The sequence below is a fragment of the Astyanax mexicanus genome, chromosome 13, assembly GCF_023375975.1.
Source record: "Astyanax mexicanus isolate ESR-SI-001 chromosome 13, AstMex3_surface, whole genome shotgun sequence".
Classification (NCBI taxonomy): Eukaryota; Metazoa; Chordata; class Actinopteri; order Characiformes; family Acestrorhamphidae; genus Astyanax; species Astyanax mexicanus.
The window spans coordinates 51,924,950-51,948,410 of NC_064420.1; the positions used below are offsets into that span (position 1 = coordinate 51,924,950).

General features: G+C 38.0%; 1 protein-coding gene and 1 long non-coding RNA gene across 4 annotated transcripts; both read left to right on the forward strand.

Annotated features, from left to right (window-relative positions):
* Window positions 1-5,349: 5,349 nt before the first annotated feature.
* On the forward strand, window positions 5,350-12,888 carry zgc:101663 (alpha-1,3-mannosyl-glycoprotein 4-beta-N-acetylglucosaminyltransferase C). Of its 3 annotated transcripts, none has more exons than XM_007240538.4 (4): window positions 5,350-5,427; window positions 8,943-9,086; window positions 10,246-10,387; window positions 11,565-12,888. In XM_007240538.4, exons 2-4 carry the CDS (start codon window positions 8,985-8,987, stop codon window positions 12,710-12,712), a joined length of 1,392 nt encoding a protein of 463 aa, XP_007240600.3. In that variant the 5' UTR covers window positions 5,350-5,427; window positions 8,943-8,984; the 3' UTR covers window positions 12,713-12,888. The 3 variants fall into 3 exon arrangements, with proteins under 3 accessions (XP_007240600.3, XP_022518051.2, XP_049342463.1); XM_022662330.2 differs by lacking the exon at window positions 5,350-5,427 and adding an exon at window positions 6,899-6,984; XM_049486506.1 differs by lacking the exon at window positions 5,350-5,427 and adding an exon at window positions 7,366-7,569.
* A 9,437-nt stretch (window positions 12,889-22,325) lies between these two features.
* LOC125806768 (uncharacterized) lies at window positions 22,326-23,431 on the forward strand. Its single transcript, XR_007441608.1, has 2 exons — window positions 22,326-22,543; window positions 23,218-23,431. It is a non-coding gene; the product is annotated as an uncharacterized LOC125806768 (long non-coding RNA).
* Window positions 23,432-23,461: the final 30 nt, after the last annotated feature.

Here is a 23,461-nt window from a genome sequence, read left to right on the forward strand (position 1 = left end):
ACCCGTATCCTGTACAGAGTTTACACATCTAATCCACATCTAATCAAACTCAAACCTCAAACCTCCCAAACATTCTTTCATTTACATTTATTTATTTATTTCAGGAAAATACATTGTCATTCTTTTCCCAGTGAACTTAAAATGGTACAAAAGTTAGCTAAAATAAAGGTAAAATAAAATAAAGGTATATTGTTAGAAGATTATACTAAATATATTTTTGTAAATTGTATATTGTATATAGTTTTATATTGAGAAAATCTAAATAGAAAATAATATACATTGAAAACAAAAAAAGAAAAATAATTCCAGGGCTAAAAACTAAAATAAATGTATACTGTAACAAAATCTATATATTTTTTATAAAAAAAGCGTATATTGTATATATTTGTAAATATATATATATATATATATAAATATATTGTATAAGAAATTATAAAAAGTTTCGTCGTAAAAGTATAAATAAAAATAATGTGAATGTGTATTGTAAATAAAAAATAGTTTTATATCTGTAAAAAAAATGTGGCAGTGGGAACAGAAATCAAAATAAAAAAACAAAAATAAAAACAATATATATATATATATATATATATATATATATATATATATATATATATATATATATATATATATATATGTAATATATATATGTATATTGTAAAAATCTAAATTGAAAAAATAAAAACATTTTATGTTGTAAAATAAAATAAAATAAAATTAAAAAAAAATTATTTGAGGACTTTTAAGGAAAAAAACAAACTAAAAACAAAAATAAATGTATATTGTAAAAAAAGTTTTATATTGTAAAAATATAAATAAAATAATGTTAATGTGTATTATAAATACAAAAAAATGTAGTGCAGATTCTTATGTCAATGCTAACAGTACTGCTAATTTTGCAGTAGTGGTACTTAGCTACGCCAGTGCAGTAACAATAGTAACAGTTGCTCATATAACAACAATGCTAACAGCATAGGTGAGGCTAATGCTGTGGTAGCGATGCTAATACTACAGTAGCAATAATTACAGCATGGTAGTGATGCTAATGATGCTGCAGCAATGCTAACTGGCTATTTGTATCTGTAGGAACACTGGATGCAACAGTGTATCCAGTCGTTTCTGATTGAAGTGTTGTGGGGGCGGAGTTTGGGTGTTGAGGATAAACTTCATCTCTGTTGAGTTGTGAGCGAAACCCGACTCTGCGGCGCCGAGCAGCTGAAAGGAGCAGTGCTGCATCATTAATGTACTAAACCAGCACCGCTCATTACTGCCCTAATTACCCCCCCCCACCCCCCACCAACACCTGCTCATATCCACCCCACCTGTACTGACCTCACCTGTACCGACCTCACCTGTACTGACTAAAACTAAAGTGCTGTATTTATTAACTAATTAATCACAAGTAGCGTCATGATGCTCATCGCTATCTCACCCCCACCAACACTCCATTTTCACTCCTTCCTCCTGTCTGGTTTAAACAGCAGCAGAGCTTCTGAATATATCTACACTGATGGGCGTGGTGTTCTGGAAATGAGGTGTGTTCAGGTACATTTCTGGAGTTTTATCTTGTTTATCTTGGTAACAGAAAACACAGGAGCTCCACTGACTGAATACAACCTAGACAGACGCAAACAGTCAGACGTTCATCGCTATCTCTGTAACACAGGCGCCGTGCCGAGCCGAGCGTACACCCCCACTTATTACACACACATGAACACACAGCAGCACAAACCCAACTTTTACATCAACAATAAACAGAATAGTAAATAAAATAACATTGCTGTTCCCGTAAATGAGCTGCTGGAGCTCCTTCACAGCGTCAACCAGCAGCTCAGTTTCCTCTGCTGAGAAGAGTTTGTTGAACACGTCCAGGTAGCTGCACCGTTACAATAGCAATCCACCAAAGACAGAACTCACCTGATCTACTCTTAAAGAGAATGATGAGCAAGAGACACTCTGATTGGTTTATTATTTCACGCTACGGCCAAAATTAACCACACCCATCATTAATTAAGAAAATTAGTACATGACTTTTGCTTTAAGGTGTACTTTTCCCGTCGTTATGATAGCAAAGTAATACTGACGGCTTTACTTTACTATCTACAAGGTGGAGCAGCTGTAGGTAGGGGCGTTTAGACCTTTAGACTTTAGATATTGTTTCCTGTAGAACTTAAAATATATATTTATAGTATATAATTATAGTTCAGCAGCTCATAATAAAGAGAAATTTTACTGAAAATTATAGTTATATAATAATTTATCATTTTAAAGGTAAAATGTTAAATTAATGGTGATGCAGAGCGAGGTGGTCAGGTGGTTCTTTTATTTCCACAGGTTTGAATTAAGCTCTAAAACAACAAATAAAAAAGAAAGGAAAACAACATCTGTCGTCTCCGTCTTTTATTCTCACGCTTCCCATTAAAACAGGAGCTTTTTATTTCCATTCCGGATTTACACGGAACTGTAGACTGTTTATAACTCACTGAACAACACATAATAAATATATAAACTTCAGATATTAAACACTATAAACCAGTGAACAGTTCAGTGACCCTACACACCTCCACCAGGACTTTACATTCACAACCATTACAAGTTATAGATTAATTATCTATAACATAGTATATAATTCAACAAAAAAAAGCATATTTTTAATAACATTTGCGATTTGTTTATTATTTTTCTTGAATCGAGACCTGATCTCCTGACTACCTAACCTGATGTTTATACTGTTTTTTTTATAATAATTATTATTTAATAGTTAATTTTATTTAATATAGTTTTTAAGTATCATTGTTGTTTTTTGCGTATTTTTTTGTAACTAATGACTCCATGATCAGAGTTGGGTTGAGGAAAGGAAAAGCAAAGTTTTTAAAAGTTTAAAATGAATAAAAATATGGATTTAAAATATGCATATGCAAATATCTATCACATTGTTAATAATATCGAGATTATTTAAAATGAGCTAAAACATCAGATTTTAAATTTTAAATTATGAATTTAAGAATGTACAGAGCTAAATCTGGGCAATTTAGAGTATTCAATTCAAGTGATCAGTTTGTTATCAAGTCAAAATAGAAATGTATATTTGCTATATCCACAGGGATTCTTAAATCTATAAATAGACCCCTAAACTAAAATTAATCAGAAGCAATTTAATTGCTACAAAAATAATTAAAAATTATGCAATTAAAAAATTCAGGTTAAAAAAAGTAAAATAAAAAACTAAAAATACTATATACTATATATAATAAATTCTAATATAAAAGATTCAGATGATTACGGCTGTTTTAGAGCTGTAGAGAGGATCTGTGTGGAGTTATAAAATTTATATAAGATATATAAAATGAGATTATAGATAACCGGGTCAGAGGTCGATGATCTGATTGTGATGTGGAGCCGATTCTGTCTGTCTGTCTGGTTTTTACCAGTCTGGACCTTTTTATTATTATTATTACAGACCAATTTCAATCCTGATGTTTATCATTAGATACTCATCAGAGAACAGTTTCAATCCTGTAAAATATTAAGAAATAATAGTTTCAATGCTTTTGGTTAATATTAGAGACCAATTAGTTTAATCCTCTATATTACTAAGAGAAAATAATTTCAATTCTGTTGGTGATCATTCGAAACCAGTTTCAATTCTGATGCTCATCATCAGATACTCATTAGAGTTACTGTAAGAGAACAGTTTCAATCCTGTAAAATATTAAGAAATAATAGTTTCAATGTTTCTGGTTAATATCAGAGACCAGTTTCAATCCTGATGGTTATTATTACATACTTAATATAGTTACTGTGAGAGAACAATTTCAATCCTGTTGGTTCATAGTAGCAACCAATTTCAATCCTGATGTTTATCATTAGATAATTATTACTGTGAGTTACTGTGAGAGAACAGTAAAATGAATTCTAATATAAACAGATTCAGATTATTATGGCTGTTTTAGAGGATCTGGTGTGAAGTTATATAAGATATGTATTATTATTATTATTATTATAATAAGGTTATTGTTCCCTGTGTTACCTGAGCTGAACACTGTGAGCAGAACTGGAACACAGCACACCTGATAAACCAGTTCAGGAGGAGGAAACGCTGTGGTTTCCAGTTAACCTCATGGGTGGGGAACAATTCTGCTGCTTTATTCATATTATATCCATAAACACACAGACCGCAACCCAAGCTCAGCACATTCACCCAGCCGGCGTGAGAGCTCCCCCCGGCACTCAGCGCACCGATTAACTCCGCAAACTCAATCCTTAACCCCCTTAACTTCTTACATAAACTCCTTAACCCCTTACATTTATATAAACTCAATCCTTAACCTTCAATCATATATACATTATATACAGAAAATGAGATCAGTTTCTCTGATTTTGCTATTTTTAGGTTTATATTTGAGTAAAATGAACATTGTTGTTTTATTCTATAAACTACAGACAACATTTCTCCCAAATTACAAATAAAAATATTCTCATTTAGAGCATTTATTTACAGAAAATGAGAAATGGCTGAAATAACAAAAAAGATGCAGAGCTTTCAGACCTCAAATAATGCAAAGAAAACAAGTTCATATTCATAAAGTTTTAAGAGTTCAGAAATAATCAATATTTGGTGGAATAATCCTGGTTGGTTTTTAATCACAGTTTTTTTTTCATGCATCTTGGCATCATGTTCTCCTCCTCCACCAGTCTTACACACTGCTTTTGGATAACTTTATGCTGCTTTACTCCTGGTGTAAAAATTCAAGCAGTTCAGTTTGGTGGTTTGATGGTTTGTGATCATCCATCTTCCTCTTGATTATATTCCAGAGGTTTTTAATTTGGTAAAATCAAAGAAAATCATCATTTTTAAGTGCTCTTTAATTTTTTTCAGAGCTGTATATATAATAGCAAACATATTTGTTTGTTAATTAAATGTTATTTAGATATTGAATCAGATTTCTGCATGTTTTATTGTTTATTTATTAGAGACCAGTACTGATCCTGTTGAATAAAGATGGAGGCTAGCTTCAATCCTATTGTTTACGGTTTTAAAACAATTTCAATCCTGTTCATGACCGTTAGGGGCCAGATTTTGTTGTGTCGGCTAAGACTAGAGACCAGTTTCAATCCCGTCAGTTTCCAGCTGTTCAGTTACTGTTAACAACCTGTTTTCAATCCTGTTCATTTCTGTTAAAGACTGATATCAATCATTAGAAACCAGTTTAAACACAGCTTTCTCGTGTGTGAGTGTGAGACAGTGTGTCTGTGAGCGTAAGAGTGTAAGTCTGTGTGTGAGAGCGTGTGTGTGTGTGTGTGTGTGTGAGACGTCAGAGCAGGTGGGGCTTTACCTGAGATCAGCTGACGCTCTCTCTCTCACACACACACACACACACCTGCGGCAGGATGAACAAGCAGCACAGACAGATCACAGCCGGACGACAGGTGAGAGAGAGAGACTATTACCAATTATGTTGATCAATCCTGTAAATGAATAAGATAGAAGTTTCAATCCTGATGTTTTATGATTAGATACTGATTTACTGTGAGAGAACAGTTTCAATTCTGTTAATGATATAGTTTCAATAATTTTGGTTAATATTAGAGACAAGTTTAATTCTATACGTTACCAAAAAAGACAAGTCTCCATCCTGCTGGTTATTATTACAGACCAATTTCAATCCTGATGTTTATCATTAGATACTCATTAGAGAACAGTTTCAATCCTGTAAAATATTAAGAAATAATAGTTTCAATGCTTTTGGTTAATAACAGTGACCAGTTTCAATCCTGTTGGTTAATATTAACAACCAATTTTTATCATTAGAAAATTATTTAGAGTTACTGTGAGAGAACAGCTTCAATCCTGTAAATTACTAAGAGAGACTAGTTTTAATCATGTAAGTTATCATTAAAAAACAATTTCAATCCTGATGTTTATCATTAGATACTCATTAGAGTTACTCTGAGAGAACAGTTTTAATCCTGTAATTGACTAAGAGAGACTAGTTTCAAGCCTGTTGGTTAATATTAACAACCAATTTCAATCCTGATGTGTATCATTAGATAATTATTAGAGCTGCTGTGAGAATAGTTTTAACCCCGGTAAAATACTAAGAAATAATAGTTTAAATAATTTTGGTTATTATTACAGACCAATTTGAATCCTGATGTTTATCATTGCATATTAATATAGTTACTGTGAGGGAACAGTTTCAATCCTGTAAAATACTAAGAGAGAAAAGCTTCAATCCTGTTGGTTATCATTAGAAACCAGTTTTAATCTGTAAGAGAACAGTTTCAATCATGTCAAATACTAAGAGGGACTAGTTTCAATCCTTTTGATTAATATTAGAGACAGGTTTCAATCCTGTTGGCTAATATCAGAGACCAATTTCAATCCTGATGGTTTTCATTACATATTCATTGTACTGTTGGTTAAAAGTAGAGTCCGATTTAATTTCGATTCCTGAGGATTATCTTTAAAAAACAGTTTCAATCCTGATGTTCATCATAACATACACATTACACATTAGAGATACTGTGAGAGAACAGATTCAATCCTGTAAGAAATTGCTAAGAGACATTAGATTCAATTCAATTTCAATTGCTGATGAGAGAACAGTTTTAACTCTAAGTTAGTAAGAGATAAAAGCTTCAGTTCTGTGAGAGAACAGTTTCAATTGCCCTGAATTGAATTTCTCAGGTTGCTATTGGTTCTTACAGGGTTTTCTGTTGGCTGATGAGTTTATTGCTTTAAGATATTAAAACCGGAGTTTTGCTGTGAGGATCAGCAGCAGATGCAGGTTTAAAATAATCTGAATTCTGGATTAAATCTAAAGTGTGAAACGGCTGCAGACTGTATGCAAAACTGCAGCCTCGTCTGAACTTGTCTGGAACAATAGCCTTTAGTGGTTTAGTGGTCTTTAGAAACAGGAAGCTGCATTTATCTCAGAACAGCCAGAGCGTTCAGCATTCAACATCACAGCGTTTAGCATCAGGGTGAGTTATCGTTCCTCACATTCCTTCTGTTCTAACGGGTACTCGACATACGGATACATTTTACTGAACTGTTTCCTCATGAAATAGAGTTTTAACAATCGTTTAAGTGAATCTTTAAATTGCATCACCGTCACACGAGTTTAGAGGAAGCTTAGAAGAAGTTTAGAAGAAGCGTGGTGTTGGTTCAAACATATATAAAAGTTATTTTACTTTGACAGGTTTGTTAGATTTCAGAGATAAAATCTAATTTTAAAAGTTTAAAAGTTACCACTACAATCAATAATCTTGGGTATTGAACCCTAAACACTATGCTAACTGGTGGGGTAGAACTGTCTGGTAGTCACTTTTTCCTGGAACTGTCAACCACAACCACATTACCAACAGGCTGCGAGCTAACAGGCTAAAATTAGCACTCAGGCTACAGTTTATTTTTACTTTCTTCTTGCTTCTCAAAAATGCAACACAGATGTAACACCATGCAGCAACACAAACACTGGAGGAAGAAGAAGAAAGATGCACGTTTTTTTAGCTGGAAATAAAGACTGTATTCTGAGTTTTTATCAGCTAAAGATGATCAATATCGAGGTTGGTTGTTCACTCTGTGCTGAAAACAAAGTGCTACCTAGCTTCAAAAACGTCAAATTAAATCTGAGGAAACAAGCTTCCAATAAAGTGAGTTTTGGCAAAACTGTAACTTTGTTACTTTTAAAATCAAGTAATCCATAAAGTACCTAAGTTACTTTTTAAAGGGGTAATCAGTAAAGTCACTATGCCATCACTGGTAACCTTGAACCCACCATAAGCAGCATAACAGAGTTAATAACTTTGGGCCCAAGAGTGGCATTGAACCGCGGACACTGTGATCAACGACTTAACAGAGATCAGAAGCTTAACAGAGATGAATATTAAACCCACAACCTTGTGTTCGATAACTTTAGGCCCACGAGTGGCATTAAACCAATGACATTGTGATTAAGGACTTAGTGCTCTAACCACTAAGAGACCAGGAAATTGCACCTAACAGAGATGGGTTTCGAACCCACAACCCTGTCTGTGATCAGTAACCATGGGCCCACCATTGCTAGCTTAAAAGAATAAGGCATCAAACCCACAACCCTGTGTTCAATAACTTAAGGCCCACGAGTGGCATTAAACCAATGACATTGTGATTAAGGACTTAGTCCTCTAACCACTGAGAGACCAGAAAATTGCACCTCACAGTGGCAGCTTGTGACAGAGATGGGTATCAAACCCACAACCCTGTGATCAATAACTTTAGTCCCAAGACTGGAAGGCTAACAGAGATGAGTATTAAACCCACAAACCTGTTTGTGATTACTAACCCTAGGCTAAACATTGACAGCTTAACAGAGAGGGGTTTCAAACACAAAACCCTGTGATCAACAACTTTAGGCCTAAGAGTGGCATTTAACCTATGACCTTGTGATCAACAACCTAGTGTTCTAACTCCTGAGAGGCCAGAAAATTGCAGTTTAACAGAGATGGGTATCGAACCTACAACCCTGTCTTTGAACATTAACCTTGAGCTCACCATTGACAGCTTAACATTGTTATCCTTCTAACCCACAACCCTGTGATCAATTACTTTGGTCCCAAGACTGGAAGCGTAACAGAGATGAGTATTATACCCACAGCTTTAGGCCTAAGTGTGGAACTGATCCCATGACCTAGCAAACAACAACTTAGTAAGAGACCAGAACATTGCACCCAAAAGTGGCAGTTAAACAGAGATGGGTATCGAACCCACAACCCTGTGATCAATAACTTTGGGTGATGAATTTAAGATCTTGTGATCAACAACCTAATGCTCTAACTACTGAGAGATCAGAAATTTGGTCCCACCATTGGCAGCTTATCAGAGATGGGTATCGAACCCACAACCCTGTGATCAATAACAGTGGTGTATATGATCCATTAATCCGTGTATGTTTCTGCAGGGCTGATGTGGAGGCGGATGTGGGTGGAGAAGAGATTTCGGGATGCGATGTTACTTTAAGTCGGTGGTGTGGACAGTGGTGGGCGTGGCTGTCCTCACCAGCATTTACATCTACTGCAGGAGAGTGCAATTGACAGAGTCCATGGTAACACACACACACACACACACACACACACACAAACCTAAGCTAATAATAATGCTAATAATGCTAATTGGTGCGGTATGAGTTTCTATTTTCCTGCTAAACAAAATTTAAAGATGATAAACATACATTTCCATTCAATCTTAGCAACATTTAGCTATCTACTTTAGCCTTGTAGCTTAAGTGCTAACTGATGCTGTATAAGATTTCATTACCTTTTAGATACATTAGCCTTTTAGCTTCAAAGCTAAAAGGTGGGGTATAAGCTCCCATTACATGTTAGCTACATTAACCTCATCGCTTCAGTGCTAATTGGTGTGGTATAAGCTTTCATTACATGTTAGCTACATTAGCCTTGTAGCTTTAGTGCTAATTTTCACAGTATAAGCTTCCATTACATGTTAGCTAGATTAGCCTTTTGGTTTCAGTGCTAATGGATACTGTATAAGGTTTTATTAAATGTTACCTACATTAGCCTTGTAGCTTTAGTGCTAACTAATGAAGTAAACACTCCTATTACATGTTAGCCAAATTAGACTCATAGCTTCAATGCTAATTAGAGATGAGTTCCTATTACTTATTAGCTAAATTGGCATCATAGCTCCAGTGCTAATTGGTGGGGGGTACAGTTCCTTTAATTGTTACCTATGTTAGCTTCGTAGCTTCAGTGATAATTGGAAGGGTATATGCTTCAGTTACTTGTTGGCTACACTAGCCTTGTAGCTCTAATGCTAATTGGTGCTGTATAAGCTTCCATTATATGTTATTTACACTAGCTTTGTAGACCCATTGCTAACTGATGAGATAAAAACTCCCATTACATGTTAGCCACATTAGCCTCACAGATTCAGTGCTAATTGGTGGGGTGTACTTTTCCATTTCTTGTTACCCATGTTACCTATGTTACCTTTCTGCTAATTGGAAGGGAATATGCTTCAGATACTTGTTACCTACACTAGCTTTGTAGCTCCTGTGCTAATTGGTGGAGTTAAAGCCTTAATTACTTGTTATCCGCATTAGCCTCATACGTAGCTTCAGTGCTAATTGGTGGGAAATACACTTTACCCTTAGTTGCCGGAGAAACGAGCGCTAGTTTGGGGAGGGAATTATTATGTTATGCTAAACCAGCTGTTTAATGTTTTATTATCTGGTTCTGTTTTAGGAGTTGCGGAGAACTCAGTACCAGTACAGCTCTGTGTCCCGAAACTCCAGTAATGAGTCCTGCTCTCAGGACGTCGTCAAAAACCCAGTGTGTCTCAGCGCCTCGGTCCGCCTGCTCGCAGGAATCATCCCAAAGACCCAGGGTGAGTATTACTACTGTACAACCTGCAGGGGGCGCTCTGTTCACTGCAATACACTTACAGAATCAGTCTGACATTCAGTACATTTCATTATAACTTTCGTTTTTTAGTTACTCAATAAACTCACCTCACTGTTCAGAGGTAAGTATTATCGGCCTGTAGCCTGCTGCTAACCCCGGCTAGCACTGCTAGAGCAGTATCAGCATTAGCCACTAACTGCACTAAGTGCTTTCGCAATTCAAAGTTGAGTATATCAGAGTGTAGCCTGCTGCTAACCCAGGCTAGCACTGCTGGAGCAGCATTAGCATTAGCCACTAACTGCACTAAGCACTAGCTCTTTCACAATTCAAAGTTTAGTATAACGGATTGTAGTCTGCACATCTACCGTGGTAAAACAAGCTATGTAGGACGAACCGCAAGCTAATAACGGCTTGGCTTTTCCGAAAACTCCAGGTACCTCAGTGTAGCGCTGTCGGGCGAAATTTACTAGCACCAACCGCTAATGCTAAGGTTGCTGCACCCAGCCTTAGTGAAAATCTGAAAATCTAAGCTAAATAAATAGATAGATAAACAAAAGCACTTAACTCAAATAAACAAGTGCTCATTAGACTTTAAAAGAAAATGTTTTTTTAAAGAATTACAGTTATGTTTACTTAGCTTAGCTTTACTTAACTTACTTAAGTTACCTTAGTTACTTCTGTTCCTTACTAGTGTCGCATTTTATGCCTTTTAATCCGGTGCGCCTTATAGTTTCAGTTTAGTGTCCACGATTTTGCCACGTTTCACGGAAGCTAAAGAACGCTGCACTGACCTGTGGGATATGTGGACAATTCTAGCCAGATGCTGCCGGTCTCGATCATTACCCCCCACTTCCCTGTCCAGTGTGGGTGGTAATATTAGCCGTCTATGGTGGGTTCATGAACCGCACTAACAAGATAGTACCTCACAACTTATGCAGGTATAGACATTCACAATCAAGGAAGCCTTCCCCTGTTACAGGTCACAATCGAGTGTATACCTTTAGCCTAAGAAGCCTAAGAAGTATCACTGCAGGATCACTTGGATTGGAAGTTTAGAATCTGCCTTTTTACACAACATTTTGGCAAATAAATGATGATTTGTAGAAAATTAGGACTTTGCATCTTGACTTTACCCTGACTTTATCTCTATTCTTTTCCAGGGTATCTAACAGTGGGACTATCGTCTGTAAAGAGAAAGAAAGAGAACTATCTTATGACCACTCTACGTTCCATCTTCACCCAGTCCTCGGAGGACGAGTTGTCCCAGATGGTGGTCGTTGTCCTCCTGGCAGACTTTGATGTCAGCTGGGTCCAGGAGACAGTGACCAGCATCGAAGAGCAGTTCTCCACCAGGCTGAGCCAAGGACAGCTACTAGTCATCCACGCTGACCAGGACCTGTACCCTCCTCTTACCGGGCTGAAGAGGAACTTCAACGATGCTCCAGACCGAGTGACCTTCCGGTCCAAGCAGAACGTGGACTACGCCTTCTTGGTTGATTTTAGCGCTGGTCTTTCCCAGTACTACCTCATGCTGGAGGATGACGTGACCTGCTCCAAGGGTTTCCTGACCTCCATCCGTGGTCACGTCCAGTCACAAGGGTCTTCGCAGTGGGTAACCCTCGAGTTCTCCAAGTTGGGATACATCGGCAAACTCTACAACTCCAAAGACCTCTCACGACTTGCACAGTTCCTCTACCTCTTCTACCAGGAGATGCCTTGCGACTTCCTTTTGTCGCACTTCCGCACTTTACTCATGCAGGACAAGGTCATCCGGTTCCGGCCGTCACTCTTCCAGCACATGGGCTTGTACTCGTCCTTCCGGGGTACACACAACAAGCTCAAGGATGAGGACTTCCAACACGATCCCGCTGACAACCCGCCAGCAGACGTTTACACAGACATTGAAGTTTTTGAGAAACATGCCCCAGATAACGCCTACAGCCAAGGGACCAGTTTCTTCTGGGGCAAGTCACCCATCTACGCCGGGAACTACTTCCTCATAGCCTTTCACCGGCCGGTCGTCCCATCCCGTATCCTAATCCAGACTGGGCTCGATGGGAAGGACTTGCTGAAGTCTGCAGACGTTGTGGTTGGAGAGATAGTGCTAAAGACAGGAAGTGGAGTGGAGTGCACAAAAAATCATAGCATGGGTTCTCTGAAAGAAGGACAGTTTGAACAACTTAATGTCCAAGAGACGCTGAAACAACCAGTGTTATGTCTAAAGATCACAGTCACAGACAAACAGGAGGACTGGGTCATCGTGAGGAACATCCAGGTCTGGATTGATAAGGAGAAAAAGAAAGACTGAAAGAAGTCAGACTGACTGGGTTTGAAGAAGGCGTATGTGGTGAATAATGGTGCAGATGATAAAAATCTTTCCCAGGATTTTATTACTTTAAAGAAATGTGAGACATTTTTATAGGTGTGTTGTTTGCAGGTTGGAGATTCCAGGCAGTGCAAGCAATAAACAACTATTTATACAGACTGTGAATACTCTTTGCATAGCTGTGCACCCTGTGCTGTAGCCTATGTTGTACCTTAAACTGTACCAAACAACATAGCCTGTGCCATTCCCTTGAATTTTACATACATTTTACATTTATGGAATTTAAACACTCCTATCCAAAGTGAATTACAAGGTTATTCCCATTACAGAGATATACCAATTTATGGGCAGTTATAGTTATGAGAGTCAAATTCCCTGTACCCTACACTGTACTCTTGATTATGCAATACACTCTACCATAGGCTGTACCCTACACTGTTTCCTACGCTGTACCCTACACTGTTTCCTTCGCTGTACCCTACACTGTTTCCCACGCTGCACCCTACACTGTTTCCAACGCTGTACCCTACACTGTTTCCTGCGCTGTACCCTCCACTGTTTTCTTCGCTGTACCCTCCACTGTTTCCTACGCTGTACCCTACGCTGTTTCCAACGCTGTACCCTACGCTGTTTCCTACGCTGTACCCTACGCTGTTTCCTAAGCTGTACCCTATGCTGTTTCCTATGCTGTACCCTACACTGTTTCCTACGCTGTACCCTACACTGTTTCCTAAGCTGTACCCTACGCTGTTTCCTATGCTGTACCCTACACTGTTTCCTACGCTGTTTCCTACGCTGTTTACTACACTGTTTACTACACTGTTTCCTACGCTGTACCCTACACTGTTTCCTACGCTGTACCCTACGCTGTTTCCTTCGCTGTACCCTACGCTGTTTCCTACACTGTACCCTACGCTGTTTCCTACACTGTTTCCTACGCTGTTTCCTACACTGTTTCCTGCGCTGTACCCTACACTGTTTCCTGCGCTGTACCCTACACTGTTTCCTGCGCTGTACCCTACACTGTTTCCTGCGCTGTACCCTACACTGTTTCCTGCGCTGTACCCTACACTGTTTCCTACGCTGTACCCTACACTGTTTCCTACGCTGTACCCTACACTGTTTCCTACACTGTACCCTACACTGTTTTCTACACTGTTTCCTACACTGTTTCCTACACTGTTTCCTACACTGTTTCCTACACTGTACCCTACACTGTTTCCTACACTGTTTCCTACACTTTACCCTACACTGTTTCCTACACTTTACCCTACACTGTTTCCTACACTTTACCCTACACTGTTTCCTACACTGTTTCCTACACTGTACCCTACACTTTATCCTACACTGTTTCCTACACTTTACCCTACACTTTACCCTACACTGTTTCCTACACTTTACCCTACACTGTTTCCTACACTTTACCCTACACTGTTTCCTACACTTTACCCTACACTGTTTCCTACACTTTACCCTACACTGTTTCCTACACTTTACCCTACACTGTTTCCTACACTGTACCCTACACTGTACCCTACACTGTTTCCTACACTGTTTCCTACACTTTATCCTACACTGTTTCCTACACTTTACCCTACACTGTTTCCTACACTTTACCCTACACTGTTTCCTACACTTTACCCTACACTGTTTCCTACACTTTACCCTACACTGTTTCCTACACTTTACCCTACACTGTTTTCTACACTGTACCCTACACTGTACCCTACACTGTTTCCTACACTGTTTCCTACACTTTATCCTACACTGTTTCCTACACTTTACCCTACACTGTTTCCTACACTGTTTCCTACACTTTACCCTACACTGTTTCCTACACTGTTTCCTACACTGTACCCTACACTGTTTCCTACACTGTACCCTACACTGTTTCCTAAGCTGTACCCTACACTGTGTTTCCTACGCTGTTTCCTACGCTGTTTCCTACGCTGTTTCCTACGCTGTTTCCTACACTGTACCCTACACTGTTTCCTTCGCTGTACCCTACACTGTTTCCTACACTGTACCCTACGCTGTTTCCTACACTGTTTCCTACGCTGTTTCCTACACTGTTTCCTGCGCTGTACCCTACACTGTTTCCTGCGCTGTACCCTACACTGTTTCCTGCGCTGTACCCTACACTGTTTCCTGCGCTGTACCCTACACTGTTTCCTGCGCTGTACCCTACACTGTTTCCTACGCTGTACCCTACACTGTTTCCTACGCTGTACCCTACACTGTTTCCTACACTGTACCCTACACTGTTTTCTACACTGTTTCCTACACTGTTTCCTACACTGTTTCCTACACTGTACCCTACACTGTTTCCTACACTGTTTCCTACACTTTACCCTACACTGTTTCCTACACTTTACCCTACACTGTTTCCTACACTTTACCCTACACTGTTTCCTACACTGTTTCCTACACTGTACCCTACACTTTATCCTACACTGTTTCCTACACTTTACCCTACACTTTACCCTACACTGTTTCCTACACTTTACCCTACACTGTTTCCTACACTTTACCCTACACTGTTTCCTACACTTTACCCTACACTGTTTCCTACACTTTACCCTACACTGTTTTCTACACTGTACCCTACACTGTACCCTACACTGTTTCCTACACTGTTTCCTACACTTTATCCTACACTGTTTCCTACACTTTACCCTACACTGTTTCCTACACTTTACCCTACACTGTTTCCTACACTTTACCCTACACTGTTTCCTACACTTTACCCTACACTGTTTCCTACACTGTTTCCTACACTTTACCCTACACTGTTTCCTACACTGTTTCCTACACTGTACCCTACACTGTTTCCTACACTGTACCCTACACTGTTTCCTACACTGTACCCTACACTGTTTTATACACTATACCCTATGCAGGACCCACTCTGTTAAACTGTTGGGCACAGTTATATTGTTATTAGCAGCAGTCAGAGGATAAAGTGAGTAAAGTTGGAAGCTAATTCAGGTGTCGGGCTCCAAACATTAAAAGTCGACAGGGAAAACCGGCTCCTCGTTCATCTTCAGGAATGGAGTTATACTCGTTTATTATTCCCAGTAGCGCTCATTAAAAGCAGAAACATGAAATGTCACTACTAAACAAAACACACCCACACCTGACCTGAGGGCTCAGAACCAATCAGCATCTACCCCTTCATCTAACCACACAAAAGTGCTGACAGAACTGTTAGGTTACTTCTGTATACAGTATTCTGTATATTGCTGTCCTATAAAAACACTTATCTCCAGTTTGTTTTAGTTTATTAAATAATTTGAACAGATAAACTGTCTCTTACACTGTGCCAAATTTTTTTGATGAACAGACCAATAGAAACTCATCAAAATTACCTGAAATAAACTCGTTTTACATTGACTTCCGTTGAAAGTTTACAATGTTTTCTCTTACTCCTGTAAAGTTGCTGTTTTGGAGATAAGTGTTTTTCATTGGACAGCGACAATATACTCTGAATCCAACTACAAATTTCTTTTGTTTTTGCTTTTTTGTCATACTGATATTTTTCCAATTATCAAACAAACTTTAATATCAGACCAATGCAACCTGAGTAAATATAAAAAGCACTTTTTAAATTATTATTTTATTTATTAAAGGAAAAAACTATCCAAACTAATCTAGTCCTGTGTGAAAACGTTTTTACCTCTAAATCTAATAACTTGTTTGTTCTTCTCTGTAACAAATCATTACTGGTAGCTGGTAGAATTTAGTTCCGCTCTTCTTTACAGAATTACAGTTTTAATTCAGACTCGTTGGAGGATTTTCCAGAATAAAAGTCCTGTTTAAGATCATCCACAGCATCTCAATCAGACTTTAACTAGACTCTCCTAAACATTTATTTAGTTTTTTATTTTAATCCATTCAGAGACAGTGAACTTGTCTGTGTGTTTTGGGTCGTTGTCCTGCTGCAGAACCCAAGTAACTCCTGAGCTTGAGGTCAGTAAAGAACAGATGGAGGGATTCTGATTCTCTCTCTTCAGGATTTTCTGATAAACAGCAGAATTCCTGCTTCCATCAATTACAGCAAGTTATCCAACAGCACCAGATCATCACACACACTACCACCACCATGTTTTACATCGTTCAGTATGATGATCTTTTACTGAAATTGTGTTATTTTTATGCCAATTTTACGTCTCTTTCTTATTATTAAATTATTAACTCTGATCTTAACTGAGGTGAGTGAGATCCTGCAGTTCTTTAAATGTAGTTCTGGGTTCTTTTGGGATCTCCTGGATGAGTTCTTCATGCCCTTTTGGAGTAATTGTGTTCGGTGGGCCGGTCACTCCTGGGAAGGTTCACCAGTGTTCCATGTTTTTTTCTTCATTAATCAAATCAAATCAAATTTATTTGTATAGCGCTTTTTACAACAGGTGTTGGCACAAAGCAGCTTTACAGAAACATGATTACAGGACAAAGAATCAGGCAAAACATTAAACATAGAAAATACAGAATACAGAATCCCCAGTGAGCGCGGAGGCAAGGAAAAACTCCCTCAGAGCTGCAGGAGGAGGAAGAAACCTTGGGAGGACCAAGACTCACATTAAAGGGGGGACCATCCTACCACTGGTCAAACGGCTTTTAAATTAAAATTTAAAAAGTCTTTTATACATCCACATAGGTTTTATGTACTCAGGAGTGTAATAGCGCCACTAATGGCTTGGATGTAATCTGTAGTGGAGAGTAAGATGGTCGATGAGCAGCTGATCTGTGGTGGTGGTGGAGAAGAGCTGACTTCAGAAACTTCCATCAGTCTGGCCGGACAGGAGACGCGAGAGCCTGAGGGTCCAACATCGGTATCGGGTCAGACAGGTGGGCAGTCAGTAACTCGGAGGAAGGCAGAGAGATGGAATTAGTTTTGACTGGATTTATGCAAAACTGAGAATATAAAACATTATCAGAGTGTGGCAAATGACTCCGGCAGAACTGAATAAAACAGCCTAACTAAAGGCAGAGAGCCAGAAGGTAACATAGACATGGAGGCACCCTGAAACACCAGCATCCACCCACTCCACCGTCCACAAACCTGAGTGACCGTGTGCAGTGGGAGAACAGCAGCACCAGCATCTCAGTTTACCACAATTTCCTCTGTCCATGAACCCCTGAATCTGCAGCCTTATCTAAAGGGAAAAACATTAATTACCAAAAGCTAAACTAAACAAGTAAGTTTTCAGTCTAGACTTAAAGATTGAGACTGTGTCTGAGTCCCGAACATATTCGGGGAGATTATTCCAGAGTTGAGGCGCTTTATAAGAGAAAGCTCTTCCTCCTGCAGAGCTCCTCTGAATTTTAGGCACTACTAATAAACCAGCACCCTGAGATCTGAGTAATCGAGGTGGTTCATAACAGGAGATGAGGTCTTGTAAATACTCAGGAGCGAGTCCGTGTAGGGCTTTATACGTTAACAGGAGAATTTTATAGTCTATGCGGAATTTGACTGGAAGCCAGTGCAGTGCTGATAGTACTGGACTAATATGGTCAAATTTTCTAGTTTTAGTAAGGACCCTGGCTGCAGCATTTTGAACTAGCTGAAGTTTATTTAAGTTACTGCCGGAACATCCAGACAGTAGCGCATTACAATAATCTAGCCTTGAGGTAATAAAGGCATGTACTAATTTTTCTGCGTCATGCAATGATAGGGCATTTCTTAGCTTGGCAATATTACGGAGGTGTAGAAAAGCTGTTCTAGTAACATTAGATATGTGTTTATCGAATGCTAGATCTGAATCTATGATAACTCCAAGGTTTTTAGCTGCTGAACCAGGGGTGGCTGAGAAGTCGGCCAGATTTAGCATTAAGTCTGATAATTTATTTCTAGCAGCTTTGGGGCCTAATAGGAGAACTTCTGTTTTATCACTATTTAATAGGAGGAAGTTGTGCGACATCCATGATTTTACATCTTCTACACAATCCTCGATTTTCTTTAATCTCACTCTGTCATCAGGTTTGGCTGATATGAAGAGCTGCGTGTCATCCGCATAACAATGAAAATTCACATTGTGTTTTCTAATAACTTTGCCCAGTGGGAGCATATATAATGTAAATAATAACGGTCCTAATATAGAGCCTTGTGGAATTCCATATCTTACCTTGGTATAACTGGAAGACATATCATTTAACCTCACAAACTGATAGCGATCGGTTAAGTACGATTTAAACCATGCTAAGGCAGTTCCGGTTACACCGACCATGTTCTCTAGTCTTTCTAAAAGGATAGTATGATCTATTGTATCAAAGGCTGCGCTCAGATCGAGAAGTACGAGTAAGGAAACACAGCCTTGGTCGGCGGCTATAAGTAGATCGTTTGTTATTTTAACTAAAGCTGTCTCAGTGCTATGATAAGGCCTAAATCCAGATTGAAATTTTTCATAGATCTGGTTTCTTTGCAGGTAAGAGCAAAGTTGTTGGGCTACAGCTTTTTCTAAAATCTTAGAAATAAAGGGTAAGTTTGAAATAGGTCTATAGTTAGACAGTACAGTAGGATCAAGATTTGGTTTCTTGATCAGAGGTTTAATTACAGCTGTTTTAAAGGCTTTGGGTACATGGCCCAGGGCGAGCGATGAGTTTACTATCATTAACAGAGGTTTAATTATATCTGGCAGTACCTGTTTTAATAATTTTGTGGGAACAGCATCAAGTGTGCAGGTTGTGCTGTTTGAAGAGGAGATAATTTTCTCTAGTTCTAGCTGTGGAAGTGGGTTAAAGACTTCCAACCTAACTTCAGTAACAGGGTTTTGTTCTAGATCAGCCAGACCAGATGATAGAGAGGATGTAATATTTATCTGTTTAATTTTATCCCGAATGTTTTCAATTTTACTATTGAAGAAGTCCATAAAATCGTTGCTGGTGTAAATGGCTGGAATCTGAGGTTCAGTACCTGCCTGGTTTTTAGTTAATTTGGAAATAACACTAAAGAGAACTCTAGGATTATTTTTATTTATCTCGATCTGTGAGGTCAGATACGCTGAGCGGGCTTTATTTAGTTCTTTTCTGTATTTAACAAGACTGTCTTTCCACGCAGAGTGAAACACTTCCAGTTTAGTAGATCGATATTTACGCTCTAAATTTCGTACTAACTGCTTTAAGGTACGAGTTTGATCATTGTACCACGGTGCGAGCTTTTTCTGTCTCTCTATTTTGTGTTTAAGGGGAGCTACAACATCTAAGGTAGAGCGAAAGGTATTTTCTAAACCTTCGGTTAGTTTGTCTAGTTCTACTGGGTCTACAGGAGAATATATTAGAGTTGATAAATCGGGAAGCTTATCTGTAAATTGTTGGGCTGTAAAAGGCGTAATTGAACGTTTTACAGAGTAGCTAGGGGATGTACGTATATTATGACTAAGATGTAATTTAAATGAAAGAAGGTAATGATCTGAAATTGCGGAGGTTTGAGAACGAATATTCGGGTTATCTATGCTCACACCCAGGGTCAAAACTAAATCCAGAGTATGATTACAGTAATGAGTAGGTCCTGTTATATTTTGAATAATACCAACTGAGTCTAAAATCGATGTGAATGCCTTTTTTAATGGATCATCCAATTTTTCGAAATGAATGTTGAAGTCTCCAACTATAATCACTTTATCATTACTTACTGCTAAGTCTGTGACAAAATCACTAAATTCTTTTAAAAATTCTAAATAGGGCCCTGGTGGTCTGTAGATGTTAATTAAAGAAAATTCATTCTTTTTTGTAACTGGATTAATTATACTGGTGTAAAGAAGCTCAAAAGAAGTAAAATTTTCATAGTGTTTCTGATTGCTAACTAAGGTACTTTGGAAAAGTATGCAGACCCCACCTCCTCTACCGGACAATCTCGGATTGTGTATATAATTATAGCCTGCAGGGGTGGCTTCATTTAATGCTACATATTCATTTGGCCTAATCCAGGTTTCTGTCAGACACAGAACATCGAATTTCTGATCAGTTATCATTTCATTCACCAGAACTGCTTTTGAATTCAGAGATCTAATATTAAGTAAACCAATCTTTAGGTTTGAAATGTTAGTACTACAGTCTGGATATGATTGTTTAATATAAGTTAAGTTATTTAGATTTACTGTTTTAGTTTTTTGATGTTTTTGTTTGACTCGGGGGACAGACACAGTCTGAATACATTGGTATCTAGGTAACGTCTCTTTGCAGCTCGCAGACGGTCGGTTAAGCCTCTCTGTCTGCGGCCTGGTCCCGGCTCTGGATTGTCAGCAGCTTTAGTGAATTAGTGAATAATAGTGAATCACTGTGGTTCTCTGGAGTCTCAAAGCTTTAGAAATTATTTTATAATCTTTTTCAGACTGATAGATGATCAGTAACTCATTTCTCATCTGTTGTTTCTTTAAGCATTTTTTTTATTCTACTGGTCTGGCAGTAATCAGGTCTGGTTGTGTTTAGTAGTAAAACTGAGTGGAATTTGCAAAAAATGTGATTAATCACAGTTAATTTATAGGCAGGCAAAAACTTTCTTACAAAGGGCTAGATTGGTTTGGATAGTTTTGTTTCATTTAATAAATAAAATAATCATTTATTCAGCGTATATTTGTCTGATGTTAATGTTTGTTTGATAATCTGAAAAATGTAAGCATGACAAAAAAAGACATCTGTATATAACCTTATATAACACCACCTCAGGGAAGCACTACACAACAATATAAAACTCTGGAAAAAAAAATAAGAGATCATTTAAAATGATGAGTTTCTTTGATTTTACCAAATTAAAAACCTCTGGAATATAATCAAGAGGAAGATGGATGATCACAAACCATCAAACCACCAAACTGAACTGCTTGAATTTTTACACCAGGAGTAAAGCAGCATAAAGTTATCCAAAAGCAGTGTGTAAGACTGGTGGAGGAGAACATGATGCCAAGATGCATGAAATAAAAACTGTGATTAAAAACCACCAGGATTATTCCACCAAATATTGATTATTTCTGAACTCTTAAAACTTTATGAATATGAACTTGTTTTCTTTGCATTATTTGAGGTCTGAAAGTTCTGCATCTTTTTTGTTATTTCAGCCATTTCTCATTTTCTGTAAATAAATGCTCTAAATGAGAATATTTTTATTTGTAATTTGGGAGAAATGTTGTCTGTAGTTTATAGAATAAAACAACAATGTTCATTTTACTCAAACATAAACCTATAAATAGTAAAATCAGAGAAACTGATTCAGAAACTGAAGTGATCTCTTCATTTTGTACAGAGCTGTATAAATAGGTCTCCATGAGGTCAGAGTGTTACCTGTACCTGCAGCTCCACCTGCTGGCTGTGAGGCTGAAGTACTCAGAGGTTTTTGTTGAACTGTTTCTTCCCAAACTGCATCCAAACAATTCAACAACTTTAACTAAAAAAAAACTCTGAATTAATCAATACTAAACTACTAAATACAAATTAAGGTTAATTAATGCACCAATTAATTAGTGAATTAACCAATTAATATCAACTGGTATTGCTATGGGGTTGCTAGGCTGTAGTCATATGGTGTTTACATTGATTGACACAGTAATACTGGGGGGTTGCTATGGGGTTGCTAGGCTGTAACTATTTAGTGTTTACAGTAATGGGCCCTTTTCACAGAGCTTGATGACGTGTTTCCGGTTTGGTTTAGCAGGGTAAACACAGCGGCGCTAGAATGGAGTTCACTGCTGTCTCTGCACAAACTTCTATTGATTTCTTTCTCCGACATCTCACTGTTTATAGATGAGGTATCAGTAGCGAAAATATCGAAGGTTGAAAAGGATTACAAGCTTTTTGTCGAGGAATACATCTTTAATTTTGAGGGTAAGTAGTTATTTTTATACAAGTTAGCGAGGCTTCCAATTCAGTTAGGTTAGCTACCGCTAACTAGCGAGCTTGCTAACTTAGATAGACAACAGTACGTCAAGTAATGCTAAGTAGCTGTTTAGTTAATGTTTTCTTTTCTGTTTTAACCATTACTGTAGCTACTGCCCAGGATCTGATGTGCTTATTTAAGGCTTTGAGTTGTATAGAAGACAGAACTGTTTTACCCTTGTATATACAGTTTCAAACACAGTGCAGGTGGTTTAGGAAAGTTAATCGACAGGGAGAAAAAAAATATATTAAACCACATTTAACCCTAGTTATCTTGTACGTAGGTGAAACAGTTCAGGTAAGCCTAAGATGATTCTATGTGTTGCTAGCTTCCCACTAGGTAGGTTAAGCCAGTGGCCAAAGTTAGTCGTCTGTAGTGAAGCAGATATACCAACCACTTGTAGAATGTGAAGGTCAAGTGTTAATTTGTCCATCATATTAAATTTTTGCTTGGTTTTTAGGAGGTTAACTTATTCAGGTAGATTGTTTAGGGTCAGCCAAGAGGTTAAAGATGTAGTAGTAATTGTGAATGGCTTAAATATAGATATGAACATTTGGTGCTTTTTGTACCGTTTAAAAAATGTTTCTCAGAGCTGACAGTATGTCTGTGCTTTGCATTACAGGTGACTTCATACCACCCAGATCCTGTGGAGGTAATAAAGACATCGTGCAAGTGTTGCGGGGAAGGCCTTTTCCAATCATACTATTGCTCTGCTTTATCAGATTGCCCATTAAAGCACCATGGGCTTTAAAACAGTCTCTCTCCCAGCAGCATGTTCTGTTATAGTTTGTTTTTTGTGGAAATATGGAATTTTCTAAATAAACTTGTATTCTTTGCTTGAATTGTCTTTTTATGTAGCGCAGAGC